General features: G+C 39.0%; 1 protein-coding gene across 1 annotated transcript in view; it reads right to left on the bottom strand.

Moving 5' to 3' along the window:
• The window catches only part of MUC19 (mucin 19, oligomeric), a 187,101-nt gene that overhangs the window by 41,651 nt on the left and 128,033 nt on the right, over positions 1-17,417 (bottom strand). The window contains 29 exon segments of the mRNA XM_054528500.1: positions 807-860; positions 1,730-1,780; positions 1,927-1,980; positions 2,250-2,282; positions 2,694-2,744; positions 2,886-2,939; positions 3,705-3,758; positions 4,410-4,463; positions 4,601-4,648; positions 4,924-4,956; positions 5,462-5,515; positions 6,386-6,439; positions 6,583-6,636; positions 7,337-7,390; positions 9,067-9,120; positions 9,258-9,311; positions 9,594-9,623; positions 10,078-10,131; positions 11,248-11,301; positions 11,445-11,498; positions 11,760-11,792; positions 12,400-12,453; positions 14,800-14,853; positions 15,000-15,053; positions 15,320-15,364; positions 15,970-16,023; positions 16,247-16,291; positions 16,437-16,490; positions 17,022-17,075. Of these exon segments, the coding sequence (XP_054384475.1) occupies positions 807-860; positions 1,730-1,780; positions 1,927-1,980; positions 2,250-2,282; positions 2,694-2,744; positions 2,886-2,939; positions 3,705-3,758; positions 4,410-4,463; positions 4,601-4,648; positions 4,924-4,956; positions 5,462-5,515; positions 6,386-6,439; positions 6,583-6,636; positions 7,337-7,390; positions 9,067-9,120; positions 9,258-9,311; positions 9,594-9,623; positions 10,078-10,131; positions 11,248-11,301; positions 11,445-11,498; positions 11,760-11,792; positions 12,400-12,453; positions 14,800-14,853; positions 15,000-15,053; positions 15,320-15,364; positions 15,970-16,023; positions 16,247-16,291; positions 16,437-16,490; positions 17,022-17,075 (1,449 nt within the window).

The raw sequence follows: 17,417 nt of genomic DNA, 5'->3' as shown, positions 1-17,417 counted from the left end.
GTATAAAAGGCTTTTTCCATATTTACCTAATGAAAAGAAAAGGAAGGGAGAAGAGAAGGAGGAGGAGGAAGATAAGAGGAGTAGGAAGAGGAGAAGGAGGAGAGGGAAGATAAGAAAAAAGCGGCAGAGGAGGAAAAAAAGAAGCCAGAGGAGAAGAAGCAAGAGGAGGAGGCAGAGGAGAGGAGGAGGAAGAGGAGGAGAAAGAGGAGAAGGAAAGGAAAAAAAAAAGTATGAAGAGAGAGAAAAAGAAGAAGGAAGAGGATGAGGTAGAGAAAGAGAAGAAAGGAACAGAAGGAGAGGAAAGACAGGGGAACAAGAAGAAAAAAAAAGGAGGAGGAGGAGGCAAAGAAGAAAGAAGAAGAAAGATTTAGAATTTTTTCTTTGAACTAAAATGTGACATCTTAATGATTTTTATGCTGAATAGAAGTCAGTACTGTAATGTAATACAGACTAAGCTCTTTTCAGAGGAAGAACAATTTCAGAGCCAGAGCTATTATACCTGCTCTCTCAAGAGGCCTAGAACCCAGGGGTTAGTCCCTGAGAAGGGAAAGCCATTAGGAAATTTGGGGCCAAGTGGTTCCAAATCAGAATCCAAAAAGTATTGCTGGTTTCCCCGAAATACTATAGCCCCCAAAGGATATAAAAACTCCATTCCACATGAAAGGGATTCTTTGCTTTATCTTTGGACATTTTACATAATGTAATATTTCAAAATAAAAGGCTTAAAAAAAACCGTTTTCCCTAAGAAATCCATGAACTTGGAATCAAATTATAACAATAAATAATGAAAATACCCAAATCTTCACCTGATTTTATTTCTGCTCCAGTGGTACCACTTCCTCCTAGGGAAGTTGTGGTCTCTTAAAGATGGAGAGAAAACCAAAATTAATTGAGTATGAAGGAAGAGGGGTGAGTTAAGCTGATGAGACTACATGAGACAAATACAATTCAAAATGTCTTTTCATCTACTACTAAGTCAGAAAAGAAACCCTTTTCCATGTAAAAGTGTTTATCTTCAAGACACAAGTTTAATTGTCCATTTTTAACTCATGCATCTTCTTTGGAACTTAGGTAGTTGCAATGGTAATAAGATATGTAAAGGCCATACACGATATGTATATAGCAAGGAAATCATAAATGATCAATATGCTCATTACTATTATCATCATTATTTATTGCTTTAAGTACTAGACTTTTCATGAGAAAAAATTTTGCCAGTGAAGACCAGTGTGTAGTAATTCCAGTGTGGAATTAGAAATAGGCATCAATATCTCTATTCTTTACCCACAATGAGAAAGAGAATGGCCTAGGATGGGATAAGAGAATTATGCATTTCCTCAATGTGTCAACAAGCTCTCTTCAGAGGTTTCTAGAAGCAGGAGTTAATCTATATATGTTTTCTACACTTCATTTGTATCTCACGGAATATTTAATGAATAAAATGTCAATATCTCAATCACTTCATTTAAATATCAATGAGAGGAAGAAAAACATTTAACTTCAATCTCCTAACTGATTCTCAGTGCCTTGGCTCCATGGTGAAGTTTCCTTGAAGCAGAGGAAAGGAAGGTTAAAAAGTTTGAGTGTCTGGCCTTTAGTTATTAGATAAAATCTTGCCTATGTGATAATCTTTCTTCAGAAAAATGCTCTTCACAGAGAGTACAAATAGTAGATGCAATTCAGGCAAAGTTGTCTACTGGGAGGCAAGTAGTGGTTCGTCAGTGCTTACCTGAGGTGGGGCCAGCCCCAGTTATTCCACTTGCTCCAGAAGAAGTTGTGGCTACTGAGAGAGGAAGAACATAAATAGAAAAGATTTAGGGGACTTAAAATGGAAAGGTGGTTATTCTGCATAAAAGCACCAAAAGGAAAGTCATATTATCATAGCAAGTACCCATGAAAGGATTTCCCACCACACTGTGGATTCACCTGTGCTGAAACTTCCAGGGGCAACTGTTGTGGCAAGAGATACCACAGAGGTGCCTGAAGCACAAAGAGACTGAGGTGATCATGGTGAATGAGTAAATCAAATGAAGAACTGAATCTAAAAGGAATATTCTCTATGTATGTATATATTTATTTATTTATATGCCACCACAGAAATCTCTCACTGAGCATGAGGCAGATGGTGGACTACATGTATTTGCCTGCTTTCAACAATTCAAACCAAAGCACATAGAATTTGTTCCCAACTTCAGGCACACCTGGAAATTTGATAAAAGCAAAACTAGATGCGTTTCCCCAGTGCTCGCCTGCTTGTTTCCCTGGGGCAGAAGTGATGCCTGCTGTGAGGTAGAAAGAGGAGGGAAAAAAAGATCTAAATGTATTAAACCTTGAGACATAAGAAAGAAAATACTGAGCCAGCATTTTTGTTCACTTATACACTTATAAATGCATGTGTCCTGGGTCCATGGGGCTCTTTTCTGTTTCACATACACACGCTGAAAACTTTCTGAATTCCACCTAAACTGCTAGCAATAGTTGTAATACAAATGGAGAAATTCCATCCCATCCTCGGAAATGGAACAGTAATACTCCATTTTAGAATTAGTAGATTTAAAAAAAATGTATCTCCACCAGCAAATCTATTTTGAATCATTTGCACTGTCCCTAAATAAAATAAACACAAACTCTCTCAAGAAAAGCTTGAGAGACCTAATAATTATGATGCCAAATCATGGGTTGCTTCTTCTCACCAATTTTGAATCCAGTTCCAGAAATACCTGCTTCTGTGGAAGTGGTGGCCTCTGATGGAAGAAAGAGGAGAATGAAAAAGGCTGGGAATTTAGAATACTGGAAGAAGATATTGGGATATTACTTTACCATAGAAGCCATAAAAGAAATATGACAGCTGACATTAAATCAGAATTTACTTCTTGTTAAGCTACCTGTGTTAGAACTTCTAGATATAATGGTCGTTCCAGAAAATTCTCCAGTGGTACCTAAAATGCCAAAAAAAAAATGTTGGGGGGAAGGAAATAAAGCAACAGAGCATTTTGTCTCCAATTAATCTTGGAAGCATCAATGTAGCCCTAAAGCACTGGAAGCCCTCTCCTGCGGACACTATTTCTATAGAGAATGGAAAATGATCACCTTCATATCACTTCATTTTCCAGGCCCACACAATGGATAGGTTGCTGCTGGGATACCCTTTCACTGAGGCAAGGGGGGAATAGGGCTTTAAATCACCCTGACCTGTTTCCTTTCCAGGAACATATCCCTCTGGTGTGACAGAGGTACCTACAGGAGATATAAATCATTGTTTATATTTATAAGTAGGACTGTGTGATACAACTTGGGCATTTTAATAATCAGTTATCTTCCTGAAGCTTTCTAGTGAGGGGAGAGAGAAAACAAACATCATGTGTAAGTATATGAGAAAAATGATAAAAAGTATCAAGCTGTGAGTGGAAAGGCTGGGTAAGGGGAATAGGAAGTCCTGGAAGGTTAGAATATATGAAATATTTTCTAATATGTTTAATCAGAAAAAAATAATGTCTCCATAAACTAGAATAGTGCAGACAGCTTGGCTGACAATCCAAGTCATGAAATTTACAAGTCTAATACCTGACCAAGGTTGATATGACACAATATGGCTGAGGAGAAAATGCAGGCCCTTCCTTCAAATGCCTTCACATTATTTGTTCCCTGTACCCACCCTGATAGAGAGATGGTGAGAGCCCCAGGTCTCAGCCTGCCAAGCTCACCTCCGGGTAATCCTGCTCGGGTGGCCCCGCTGCCTCCTGAGAAAGTTGTGGCCTCTGAGAGAGAAAGGAATTGGAGGTATGAAGACTGCACAGGACATTCTGGGGTCCCATAAGCTGTATTGGCCAAGGGGCCATGTTCTGAATGCCTGACCTGTGTGGACACTTCCATCTTTCAGAGTTCTGCCAGAAATGCCCTCAGTAGTACCCCAAATAGGAAAGGATCATGGACAGTTGGTCAATTTGTTGCCCCTTATGATATAAGCATAGGCTCTTAAAGAAAAAAAACTTTTTTCTTCAATACAACAGACAATTTATTTCTCTGCAGTTTGTATTTTAAGACTTAATCCATATATTATTCATATAAACTACAATTCCCTCAGCAAGTTTACAGAGAAAGTCCTCTACCACCAAGTTCCGTTTTTTAGGGTTTAGATACAGAAAGATAGATTTGGGCCTAAGACACATATATAGCTGTCAGGGAATGGGCCCCATGATATCCTGATAAAGGGATTTTAGAGCCAAGGCACAAGAAACAAGGAGAAAATGTTGAAGTGTCTGACCTATATTTATTGATGTTAAATTTTGAACATCTGCTAAATTTTTGCCTAATATGCCAAATATGGAAAATTCAAAAACTTTTGTCATATTTCAAGAAAGACATGGGAAATTATAACAAAGTACACTTAGTACCTTAACAGAACTCACCTGTGATTACTTCAGCTCTTGTTATTCCGCTTTCTGCTACAGAAGTTGTGGCCTCTGCAAAACACGGAAAAAGAATAGCAGTGACGGCAAAGATTAGAAGAATCTGAGAAGAGTATGGTAGGATCACCCAGGCAGACACCTCACTGAGGAGCGCTTTCCAAGCAGTGGTTCCTCCCAGCCTGGTGCTTTACCTGAGTTGGAGCTCCCAGGGGTGACTCTTGTACCAGAGGGCACTCCGGCTGTGCCTGGGTAGAAAAGAAAAGAGAAAGATGGATATGGGAACTCTTTCATGACCCTTGGAAAAATGTGGCCATCAGTATGTCTATTTGTGACTACGAAGCAAGAAAGCACACTTCCTGAAATTATAACTGACATAAGGACTAACAGGTTTCAGGTTTATCGTGTGCCTTTGCAAAGCCAAGTGTAATGCAGTGGCTAATATTCCTGCCTTGATTATTATTATCAAGATTTGTTCAAAGTTGAAGGTCATATGAAAGGCTTTCCCCAAGTTTACCTGTCCTACTTTCTGGTGCTGTAGTGGTGGTTCCTAATGAAAAGCAAAAGAGAAAGGGAGAAGAAAGAAGAGGAGAAAACAAGAAAGAACAAGAAGGAAGAAAGACAATTTTGAATTTTTATCTCTAAACTAAAATATAACATCTTAGTGATTTCTACACTGTAGAAATCAGTACACTAATGGTATACAGACTATGCCCTTTTCAAAGGGAAAACCTTTTCAAAACCAGAGCTATTATTGCAAGTCTCCTCTCCAGAGACCTAGAACACTGAGGTTAGTCTCTCAGAAGGGAAAGACTTTAGAAATTTTCGTCTCAAGAGTTTACAAATCCAAATCCAAGAACAAACTCTGTTTCCTTGAAATATTACAGCCTCAAAGGAAATTTAAACCGACAGTCCACATTAAAAAGATTCTCTGAATTATGTATGACAATTTTCTGTAATTTAAATTTATTTTCAAATAAAAAGCTCACTAAAAAATTTTCTCTAAGAAATCTATCAAAGTACAACAATAAATATAAATGATCCAAAGTCTTTACCTAATTTTATTTCTGCTCCAGTGGTGCCACTTCCACCTAGGGAAGTTGTGGTCTCTAAAAGATGAAAAGAAACCAAAATTAATTGAGTATTAAGAAAGAGGTATGAGCTAAGCTGATGTCATTACATGAGATAACCTCAATTCAAAATGTTTTGACACTTTCTATTAAGTCAGAAAAGAAGGCCTTTTGACTTTAAAAGTAATGAAAACCATAAATATACAAATTTAATTGTGAAAATGGGAAGATACATCATTTATAAATTTATTTTACTAATTGAACCTTGGATATTTCTTAATTGGAATAAGATATGTAAACCTCTAATTTAAAAAGTGGATACAGTGAGGAACTCATAAATGCTAGACAAGCTCATTACTATTATCATCATTATTTATTGCTTTAAGTATCAGACTTTTCATGTGTAAGAATTTTTCCAGTAGCTATTACATTGGAACTTGGAATTAGAGAGGTATAGGAATCAATATTTTTCTCTTTACACATAATGAAAAGAAAACGGCCTTCAATGGGGTGAGGTTAATCTGTGTTGTCTTAATGTGTCAAAAAGCATTTTTCAGAGGTTTCTAGAACCTGAAGTTAATCTATATTTTTTCATGTACCATTTCTATAGATTATTTAATGAGAAAAATTTTAATAGCTATTATTGTCTTTATATATCACTGAGAGAAAGAAAGACCTTTCTCTCCAATCACACAACTGATGCTCAGTGCCTTAGCTCCATGGTGAAGTCTCCTTGAAGCAGAAGAAAGGAAGATAAAGGCATTTGAGTGTCCAACTTTTACATATTAGGTAAAATCTGGCCTATTTGTAAAATTTTTTTTTAATGCCCTACACAGGAAGTACAAACAGTAGATGTGATCAAGGCAAGGTGACCTACTGGGAAGGAGGTAGTGGACTGTCAGTTCTTACTTGTAGTTGTTGTAACCCCAGTCATTCCACTTGCTCCAGGAGAAGTTGTGGCTGCTGGAAGAAGAAGGACACAAATGGAAAAGATTCAGGGGGCATGGAATGGAATGGTGGAGCTCCTGCATAGAAGCACCAAAAGGAAAGACCTGTTACTGTAGCAAGCACCTGTGAAAGGACTCCCCACCACACAGTGGACTTACCTGTGCTAAAACTTCCTGGGGCAACTGTTGTGGCAGGAGCTACCTCTGAGGTGCCTGAAACACAAAGAAACTGAGGTGATCACAGTGAATGAGTAAGTCAAATGAGGACCTGAATCTAAAAGGTAGATGCTGTATTTCTGTATTTATTTGCCATAACAGAATCCTCTTTCTCTGAGCACGAGGCAGGTGGAAAACTTGATGTATTTGCCTGCTTTCAGCAATTCATAACAAAAGGAGATACAATGTTTCCAAGTACAAGCACAACTGAAAATTTGATAAAAGAAAAACTAGATGCATTTTCCCAATGCTCAGCTGCTTGCTTCCCTGGTGCTGCAGTGATGCCTGCTGTGAGGTAGAAAGAGGAGGAAAAAGAGTTTGAATGTATTGAACTTCACATGTAGGAGAAAACACTGAGCCAGCATTTTTGTTCAAATATACACGTTAAATGTATGTGTCTTGGTTCCATAGAGTTCTTTTCTGTTTCACACACATGCACTGAAAACTTTCTGAATTCCACCTAAACTGCTAGCGAGAGTTGTAACATAAATGGAGAAGTGCATCGTATCCTCAGAAATGAAGCAGTAATGATCCACTTTAGAATTAGTGGATTTTCAAAAAAAAAAACGTACCTCCACTAGCAAATCTATTTTGAATCACTTGCAATGTCCCTAAATAACACAAACACAAACTCTCTCTAGGAAAGCTTGAGAGACCTAATACTTATGATGCCAAATCATGGGCTGTTTCTTCTCACCAGTTTTGAATCCAGTTCCAGAACTACCAGTCCTTTCTGTGGAAGTGGTGGCCTCTGATGGAAGAAAGAGGAGCATGAAAAAGGCTGGGAATGTAGAATACTGGAAGAAGATATTTTATCAGAGAAGCCTTAAAAAAATCATGACATCTGACATTAAAATAAGAGGCATTTCTTGTTAAGCTACCTGTGTTAGAACTTCCAGATATAAAGGTTGTTCCAGACAATTCTCCAGTGGTAACTAAAATGAAAAAAAAAAAAAAAAAAAAAAAAAGAAAAAGAAAAAAGAAAGGAAATAAAGGAATAGAGCATTTTTGTCTCCAGTTAAGCTTGGAAGCATCAATGTAGCCCTAAAGCACTGGAAGCCCTCTCCTGTGGACACTCTATTTCTATAGCGAATGGAAAATGAATAATTTCCTAGCACTTCATTTTCCAGGCCAACATGTGATGGATGTGTTGCTTCTGGGATTCCCTTTTACTATGAGGCAAGAGAAAAATAGGATTTAAATCAACCTGAACTCTTTCACTTCTAGGAATATATCCCCCTGGTGTGACAGAGGGGCCTACAGGATGAAAAAAATCATTGTTTTATATTTATAAGCAGGACTGTGTGATACAACTTGGGACATTTTAATAATCAGTTGTCTTCATGAAGCTTTCTAGTGAGAGGAGAGAGGAAATCAACATCATGTGTAAGTATATGAGAAAAATGATAAAAAAGTATCAAGCTGTGAGTGAAAAAGCAGCCTGGGTAGGGGAATAGGAAGTCCTGGAAGGCTAAAATAGAAGAAATATTTTTAAATATCTTTTATGAGAAAAAATAATATCTCCATAAGCTACAACAGTACCTGGCTGACTATCCAGGTCATGAAATTCAAGAGCAGAATAACTGACCAGGTTGACAGGACACTATATGGCCCAGAATAAAATGCAGGCCCTACTTCAAATGCCTTCACTATTTGTTCTCTGTAGCTACCAGATAGAGACATGATGAGAGCCTCAGGCCTAAGCCTGACAAGCTCACCTCCGGGTGGTCCCGCTTGGGTGGTTCCGCTGCCTCCTAGGAAAGTTGTGGCCTCTGAGAGAGAAAGGAATTAGAGGTATGAAGACTGCCCTGGACATTCTATGGCCCCATAACCTGTATTTCCCAAAGGGCCATGTTCAGAATTCCTGACCTGTGTGGGCACTTTTAGCCTCCAGAGTTCTGCCAGAGATGCCCTCAGTAGTACCTGAAAAAAGAAAAGATTGAGGTCAGTTGGTCAGTTTGTTGCTCCTCATGATATGGGCATAGGCTCTTAAAGAAAAAAAACAAATTATTTTCTTTAATAAAACAGAAAATTTATTTCTCTGGAGTTTGTATTTTTAAGAGTTAATCCATCCATTGCCCATAGAACCTATAATTCCCTCAGCAAGTTTACAGAGAAAGTCCTCTGCCACTGAATTTTATTTTTAGAATTTTGGTCCAGAAAGATAGATTTGGGCCAAAGTCACCTATATAACCATCAGGGAATAGGCCCCATGATGCCCAGATGAAGGGTTCCAAGACCCAAGGCAAAAGACATAAGGGGAAAATGTTGAAGTATCTGAACTATATTTATTGATATTAAATATTGAACATCTGCTAAGTTTTTGGCTAATATGCCAAATATAGAAAATTTAAAAACTTTTGCCATATTTCTATCAAGACATGGGAAATTATAACAAAGTAAACTTAGTTCCTTAACAGAGCTCACCTGTGATTCTTTCAGCTCCTGTTTTTCCACGTTCTCCTACAGAAGTTGTGGCCTCTGCAAAACAGGGACAAAGAACAGCAGTGAGGGCAAAGATTAAAAGCATCTGAGAAAAGCATGGTAGGGTCACCCAGGCAGACACCTCATTGAGGAGCCCTTTTCAAGCAGTGGTTCCTCCCAGCCTGGTGCTTTACCTGAGTTGGAGCTCCCAGGGGAGACTGTTGTAGCAGAGGGCACTCCAGCTGTGCCTAGGTAGGAAAGAAAAGAGAAAGATCTACATGGGAATTGTTTTGTGACCCTTAGAAAAATGTGGCCAACAGTAGGTCTATTTGTGACTTTGAAGCAAGAAAACACACTTCCTGGACTTATAACTGACATAAGGAAAACCATGTTTCAGACTTATTGTGTTTCTTTACAAGGCCAAGGTTAATGCAGTAAGCAATATCCCGCCTTCATCATAATGATTATTATTATGCCAATGTTGAAGATCCTATGAAAGGCTTTCCCCAAAAAAAGCCTTTTTTTTTTACCTGTCCTACTTCCTGGTGCTCCAGTGGTGGCTCCACATGAAAAGAGATTAGGAGAAGAAGAGGAGAAGGAAAGAAGAAGAAAGAAGAAAGAAAATCTTAAATTTTTATCTATGAACAGGACACTAATGTTATACAGACTATGCTCTTTTCAAAGGGAAAACCACTTCAAAGCCAGAGCTATTATGGCAATTCTCCTCTCCAGAGACCTAGAACCCTGAGGTTAGTCTCCCGAAGGGAAAGACTTTAGGAACTTTGGGCTCGAGAGTTTACAAATTCAAATCCAAGAAGAAACTCTGTTTCCTTGAAATACTATAGCCTCAAAGGAAATTTAAAACCACACTCCATATTAAAGGGATTCTCTACATTATCTGTGATAATTTTCTGTAATTTAAATTTATTGCCAAATTAAGAGCTCATTAAAAAAATTTCCTCTAAGAAATTTATCAAAATACAACAATAAACATAAATACCTCCAAGTCTTTACCTGATTTTATTTCTGCTCCAGTGGTGCCACTTCCTCCTAGGGAAGTTGTAGTCTCTTGAAGAAAACCAAAATTAATTGAGTATTAAGAAAGAGAGATGAGCTAAGCTGATGTCATTACATGAGATAACCTCAATTCAAAATGTCTGGACACTTTCTATTAAGTCAGAAAAGAAGGCCTTCTGACTTTAAAAGTAATGAAAAACATAAATATATGTTTAATTGTTAAAACCAAGAGATACAGCACTTGTAAATTTATCTTCTTAATTGGACCTTAGGTATTTCTTAATTGGAATAAAATATGTAAACCTCTAATTAAAAAAGTATTTCTTAATTGGAATAAAATATGTAAACCTCTAATTAAAAAAGTGTATATAGTAAGGAACTCATAAATGATCAATATGCTCATTACTATAATCATCATTATTTATTGCTTTAAGTATTACACTTTTCATGTGTAAAAGTTTTGCCAGTGGCTACCACATTGGAACTTAGAGTGATAAGAATCAATATTTTTATTCTTTACACATAATGAAAAGAAAACGTGTAAGGTCAGTTGGTCAGTTTGTTGCTCCTTATGATATGGGCATAGGCTCTTAAAGAAAAAAAACAAATTATTTTCTTTAATAAAACAGAAAATTTATTTCTCTGGAGTTTGTATTTTTAAGAGTTGATCCATCCATTGCCCATAGAACCTATAATTCCCTCAGCAAGTTTACAGAGAAAGTCCTCTGCCACTGAATTTTATTTTTAGAATTTTGGTCCAGAAAGATAGATCTGGGCCAAAGTCACCTATATAACCATCAGGGAATAGGCCCCATGATGCCCGGATGAAGGGTTCCAAGACGCTTCAGAGCTCTTTCAGAGGTTTCTAGACCAGGAGTTAATCTATATGTTTTTCATGCACCATTTCTATAGAATATTTAATGAGAAAAATGTTAATAGCTATTATTTCCTTTATATATCACTGAGGGAAAGAAAGACCTTTCTCTCCAATCACACAACTGATGTTCAGTGCCTTAGCTCCATGGTGAAGTCTCCTTGAAGCAGAGGAAAGGAAGATAAACGTATTCGACACATTAATAAAACAGAGTTCCCTGAGCCCATCAAAAAAGTGTAATGTGTAAGCAATGTGACCTACTGGGAAGGAGGTAGTGGACTGTCAGTTCTTACTTGTAGTTGTTGTAACCCCAGTAATTCCAGTTGCTCCAGGAGAAGCTGTCACTGCTTGGAGAAGAAAGACACAAATGGAAAAGATTCAGGGGGCATGGAATGGAATGGTGGAGCTCCTGCATAGAAGCACCAAAAGTAAAGGCATGTTACTGTAGCAAGCACCCATGAAAGGATTCCCCACCACAGAGTAGACTCACCTGTGCTGAAACTTCCAGGGGCAACTGTTGTGGAAGGAGCTACCTCTGAGGTGCCTGAAACACAAAAGACTGAGGTGATCACAGTGAATGAGTAAGTCAAATGAGAACCCAAATCTAAAAGGGATATGCTGTATTTCTGTATTTATTTGCCATAACAGAAATCTCTTTCTCTGAGCACAAGGAAGGTGGAAAACTAGATGTATTTCCTGCTTTCAACAGTTCATAACAAAAGGAGATAGAGAGACAATGTTTCAAGTACAAACACAACTGAAAATTTGACAAAAGAGAAACTAGATGCATTTTCCCAATGCTCACCTGCTTGCTTCCCTGTTGCTGCAGTGATGCTTGCTGCGAGATAGAAAGAGGAGGGAAGAAAGGTTTAAATGTGTTGAAACTTCAGAGATAGGAGAAAATGTTGGGCAAGCCAATTGTGGGCTACACAAGTATGGATGCATGCACCGTTTCCATGAGGCTCTTTTCTACTTCATGCACATTCACACAGAAAACTTTCTGGTTTCCAGCTCAAATGCTGGTGACACTTGTAACGCAATGGAAAAATCCCATCCCATCCTCTGACTTGATGAAGGGAGGCTCAATTCTAGGGTTGATAGTTTTTCTAAATAAATAAACAAATAAATAACAGCAATCCTATTTTTTAGGATTTCATTGCAATGTCTCTAAATGAAACACAAACTCTCTCAAGGAAAGCTTGAGAGTACTAATCCTTACGAGGCCAAAGTATGGGCTGTTTATTGTTGCCAGTTTTGAGTTCAGTTCCAGCAGTACCACTCCCTACAATGGAAGTTGTGGCTTCTGAGGGAAAAAATAGAATAGTGAAGTCTGGGAATTTGGAATACTGGAGGGGACTTGGGGGTGTAATTTATCATAGCAATCCTAAAAGAGATATTGTGACATGTGACATTAAATAAGAGGTATTTCCTTCTTGTTAAACTACCTGTGGTGGAACTTTCAGATATAATGGTTGTTCCAGATAATTCTCCAGTGGTACCTAAAATGCAAAAAAGGAAAATGGAACTATAGAGTATTATCTCGCCAACTAAGCTTGGAAGCATCAATGTGGTCCTAAAGCACTAGAAGCCCATTCCTGAGGACACTATTTCTATAGAATAAAACATGAACAGCTGCTTAGCATTGGGCTTTCCAGGCCAACATAGGATAGATGTGTGGCTACTGGGTTTCCCTTTCACTACAAGGCAAGGGGAGAATAGGGCTTTAAATCACCCTGACCTGTTTGCCTTCCAGAGACATAGCCCCCTGCTGTAACAGAAGTGCCTACAGGAGAAACAAAGCATGGTTTTATCTTTATAAGTAGAACTCTTTCACGCAACTTGAGGGCATTTTAATAATCAGTTGACTTCATGAAGCTTTCTAGTGAGGGGATACAGAAAATAAGCATCATGTATAATTAAAGGAGAAAAATGATGGACAATATCAAGCTGAATAAAAAAGAATGAGATCATGTCCTTTGCAGGGACATGGATGGAGATGGAGGCCATCATCCTCAGCAAACTAACACAGGAACAGAAAACCAAACACCGCTTGTTCTCACTCATAAGTGGGGGGTTGAGCAATGAGATCACACGGACACAGGGAGGGGAACATCACACACCAAGGCAAATTAAAGGATGGGTCAATAGGTGCAGCAAACCACCATGGCACACATATTCCTATGTAACAAACCTGTACATATCCCAGAACTTAAAGTAAAATAAAAAGAAAAAAAGGAAAAGAAAAGAAAAGAAAATGTCAAGCTGTGGGTGGAAAGGTAAACTGGGTAAGGAAGACTGGAAGTCCTGGAGGGTTGGAATACATGCAATACACTCTCAATCCTCACATCAGACAAAAATGTCTCCATATGCCAGGATACTGGAGACAGCCTGGCTGAGACATCTGAGGTCATGGAATTTATAAGCAGAATAACTTTTCAGACTGTTATGACATAATATGGCCTCAGAGAATGCCGACTCCTTCTCAAATGCTTTCATATTATTTGTTCACTGCAGCCACCAAAATTGAGAGATGATGAGAGACGCAGGCCTCTGCCTGAAAAGCTCACCTCCAGGTGATCCTGCCCGGGTGGTCCCACTGCCTCCTGGGAAAGTTGGGGCCTCTGAGAGAGAAAGGAACTGAAGGTAAGAATTAACAGCATTTGCAGTGACCTGGATGAGACTGGAGACTATTATTCTAAGTGAAGTAACTCAGCAACAGAAAACCAAACATCATATGTTCTCACTGATAATGTGGGAGCTAAGCTATGAGGATGCAAAGGCATAAGAATGATACAATGGACTTTGGGGACTTGGAGGGATGAGTGGGAGGGGGAAAGGGATAAAAGACTACAAATATGGGGCAGTGTATACTGCTTGGGTGATGGGTGCACCAAAATCTCATAAATCCCCATTAAAGAACTTACTCATGTAACCAAATACCACCTGTACCCCAATAACTTACGGAAAAATAAAAAATAAAAATTTTTAAAAAAAGACTGCACAGGACATTCTGAGTCTCCCATGAAGCTTTCTAGTGAGGGGATACAGAAAATAAGCATCATGTATAATTAAAGGAGAAAAATGATAGAAAATGTCAAGCTGAATAAAAAGGAATGAGATCATGTCCTTTGCAGGGACATGGATGGAGCTGGAGGCCATCATCCTCAGCAAACTAACACAGGAACGGAAAACCAAACACTGCTTGTTCTCACTCATAAGTTGGAGTTGAGCAATGAGATCACATGGCCAAGAGGCCATGTTCAGAGTTCCTGACCTGTGTGGGCACTTCCAGCTTCCAGAGTTTTCCCAGAGATGCCCTCAGTAGTACTTGAAATAAGAAAGGATTGTAATTGGTCAATTTGCGGTCCTTAATTTAAAAGGCATGGGCTCTTAATAATAAAACAAATTAAATGTTTGTTTCTTTAATATACCAGGAAATTAATTTTTCTGGACTTTAATTTTGAGAGTGAATCCACACTTTGCCCATGAAACATATCATTCCCTGAGCAAGTTTACTGTGATTTGTTCTCAGAGAAAGTCCTCCACCACTAGTCCCTTTCTTAGGGTTTAATGATAGCAATGTTGTACACTTGGGCCCAAATCATCTATGTAACTGTCAGGGAATGGGTCTCATGATGCTGTGATGAAGGATCCATAGACCCATGGTGCAAGACATAAGGAGGAAAATTTGAAAGGTCTGTACTGGATTTATCGATGTCAAATATTGGACATCTGTTAGATTTTCCTTAATATGCTAATTCTGGGAAATTCAAAAACTGTTTACATATTTCAGACCAGACTCTTGGGAAGGTTTTAGGAATAGTTAATACCTTAACAGAACTCACCTGTGATTATTTCAGCTTTTGTTGTTTCTCTTTCTCCTACAGAAGTTGTGGCCTCTGAGAAAGAGGAAAACAGGACAGGAGTGATGAACAATATTTCAAGACCATGGAAAACTTACGGTGGTTCTCCTACCCAGGGTAACACTGGAGGAGAATTTGTCATGGATGGACTCCTGGAGGAATCTGCCACCTCAGGGACTTACCTGTGTTGGAACTGCCAGGGGCAACAATTGTGCCAGGAGCTACTCCAGTGGTGGCTGAAACACAAAGGGTCTGAAATCATCACAGTGACTTGTGTTTGTCTTCTGAAGACCTGCCTCCAGAAGGAATCTGGGTGTATCTTTGTTATATCAAAGGGCCCTTTCACTACTTCCTGATTAACTGAGAATCATATACCTTTGCTATGACCCATAGCATTAAAAGAGCAATGGAAATAGTAATGTGCCCAAATTGAGGCCCCTCCACTGAATTTCATACATTCACTCCCAGACAAGGAAACAGGGTGGCTTTCCCTCCCCTTCACCTGTCAGGCTCCCAGTTGCTTGGCCTCCTGAGGCTGCAGGGGGGCCTGTCATGGGATGAAAACCAGAACAATGTTTTCATGTGCCAAGAACACTGGAAAATATTTCAAATCATTATTGCTTTTTTGAGTAAGAAAACTTTTATATAGGATATGCCTTCTTCAAGAATTTTATTGTTTTCTTTCCAGAAACACAATATTTTTCAGCTCCCCCCTACACCATAGTGGTATATACGACTTTGCAGGAGAAATCTGTTATGCTGACCATACCATCAGCCCCTCTTTAGAAAGTTACAGCTGTGGGGCTACATGTTGGTTTTAAGAGTTTTCCAGAATATGTTCTGTGTAAGAAAACATTGAAAGTAAATGCAAACCACTACCTAGGAAAATACACTCCCAACAGGCAAGGCTAGGGAGAGTCATAATTTATGCTAAACCCTAAGCTGTGCTCTGCTCATTCTCACTGGGGCTGGATCCAGATGGAGGAACGCTGTGGCCTTCTGTTAAAGTTGTGGCCTCTGAGAGAGGAAGTGATGAATGGTGAGGTCAGAATTTGGGATATTGAGAAAACAACGAGGTTGGTATTTCATGAAAGCAGCTCTAATAACTATATTATGTGGTTAAACATGGAGATTTCCTGCTTATTAACCTACCGGTGTGGGAAGTTCTAGATATAGCAGTTGTCCCAGAGAATTCTTTTGTAGTAACTAAAAGTGGAAAAAGAAAGGGATCAACATGGCATTACCTCCTAAATCAGTTGTGGAAATAGCTATGTGGCTTTAATCCACTGGAAGAACGTTCCTGAAAGCCTCTGTTTTGTAAGGAAATGAACTATAAGTGACTACCACTTCATGTCCTGGCCTGTTGCTCCTGGGGTTCCCTTTCCATAGAGCACACTGAATGTGGATGGTAGCCTTATCTCCTCCCCACCTGTTTCACTTTCAGATGCTGAACTCTCTGGTGTGACAGAGGTGCCTTCAGGAGAAAAAAAGCAGATGACAGATTCATCTTTCTGAATTTTACTCATCAATTACCTCAGGCATTTTGATACTGAGAATTTGAAAATAGAACTTGTTAACTCTAATCCTCTCATATGAGGACTGTATTTAGTCCCTCCTACCTGGCCTGGAGCTCTGTGAACTGCTGCTGACTCCAGGTGAAACCACAGTTGTACCTATTAAGGCAAGTGGAGTGAAAAAATCTTCAAATAATACATTTCACCTTTCAACTAAGCTTTATTAAATATCTCTTTCATGTGATATTGTTTTAGGCCCTTGGGATGTATCAGTGAGCAAAATGTTCAAAGACCTCTCTCCTAATGCACTTTACATTCTAGTAGCTGGAGGCCAGCAATGAACAACAAACGTAATAAATAAGTCAGTGTGAAAGATATTAGTAAACACTTTAGGAAAAAGGCAAATTGTATAAAAGGGTCAGGGACCCTGATAAGCAGGGGTTATCCAGCAGCTTGCCCTCATCCCTGCTACATAATAACTAGCTCTGCAAGCCTGGGATCCTCGAAATCCAGAGGGATAAGTCAGGTGAGACCAGGGAATTCCTAGGCACAAACAGGTTTTGACTCTGGCATGTTATATTTCCAGGGGAAATGCAGGCTTCTTTCCTCTACCCACTTTCACATCCGTGTCTTCACTGCAGAGAACAGGGATTTGATAAACGCACCAAGGCCTTAGAGTAAAAAGCTTACCTCCTGGATGTTCTGCTTGGCTGGTGTCACTCCCTACTATGGAAGTTGTGGCACCTGAGAAAGAACAGAAAGGAAGGGGTAAAGATTAAGGTTTGGGAGACTATACACAGTGCTGTGGGCAGAGTATGTCAACCAAGGTGCCCATATCCAGGTTTTGCATGTATTTGCAGACTCACTTGTCTTGTAACTTCCAGGTTTCAGTGTTTTTCCAGAGACTACACTAGTAATACCTACAATAACAAAGAGATGGTGTCACTAGTTCAACTGTTTGTCCACTGATTTGAATAGGGATCTCAAATCCCCACTTAGAAGCAAATTTTTACTCTGACACTTCCAGTGCTAGAAGTAATTCGTATTTGTCCCATGCAACATTTCTTTCCACAGCAATTTTACTGA

The sequence above is a fragment of the Pongo abelii genome, chromosome 10 (genome assembly GCF_028885655.2).
Source record: "Pongo abelii isolate AG06213 chromosome 10, NHGRI_mPonAbe1-v2.0_pri, whole genome shotgun sequence".
Lineage (NCBI taxonomy): Eukaryota > Metazoa > Chordata > Mammalia > Primates > Hominidae > Pongo > Pongo abelii.
Note: the sequence above shows the minus strand (reverse complement) of the source record. Positions and strands in the feature narration are given on the sequence as shown.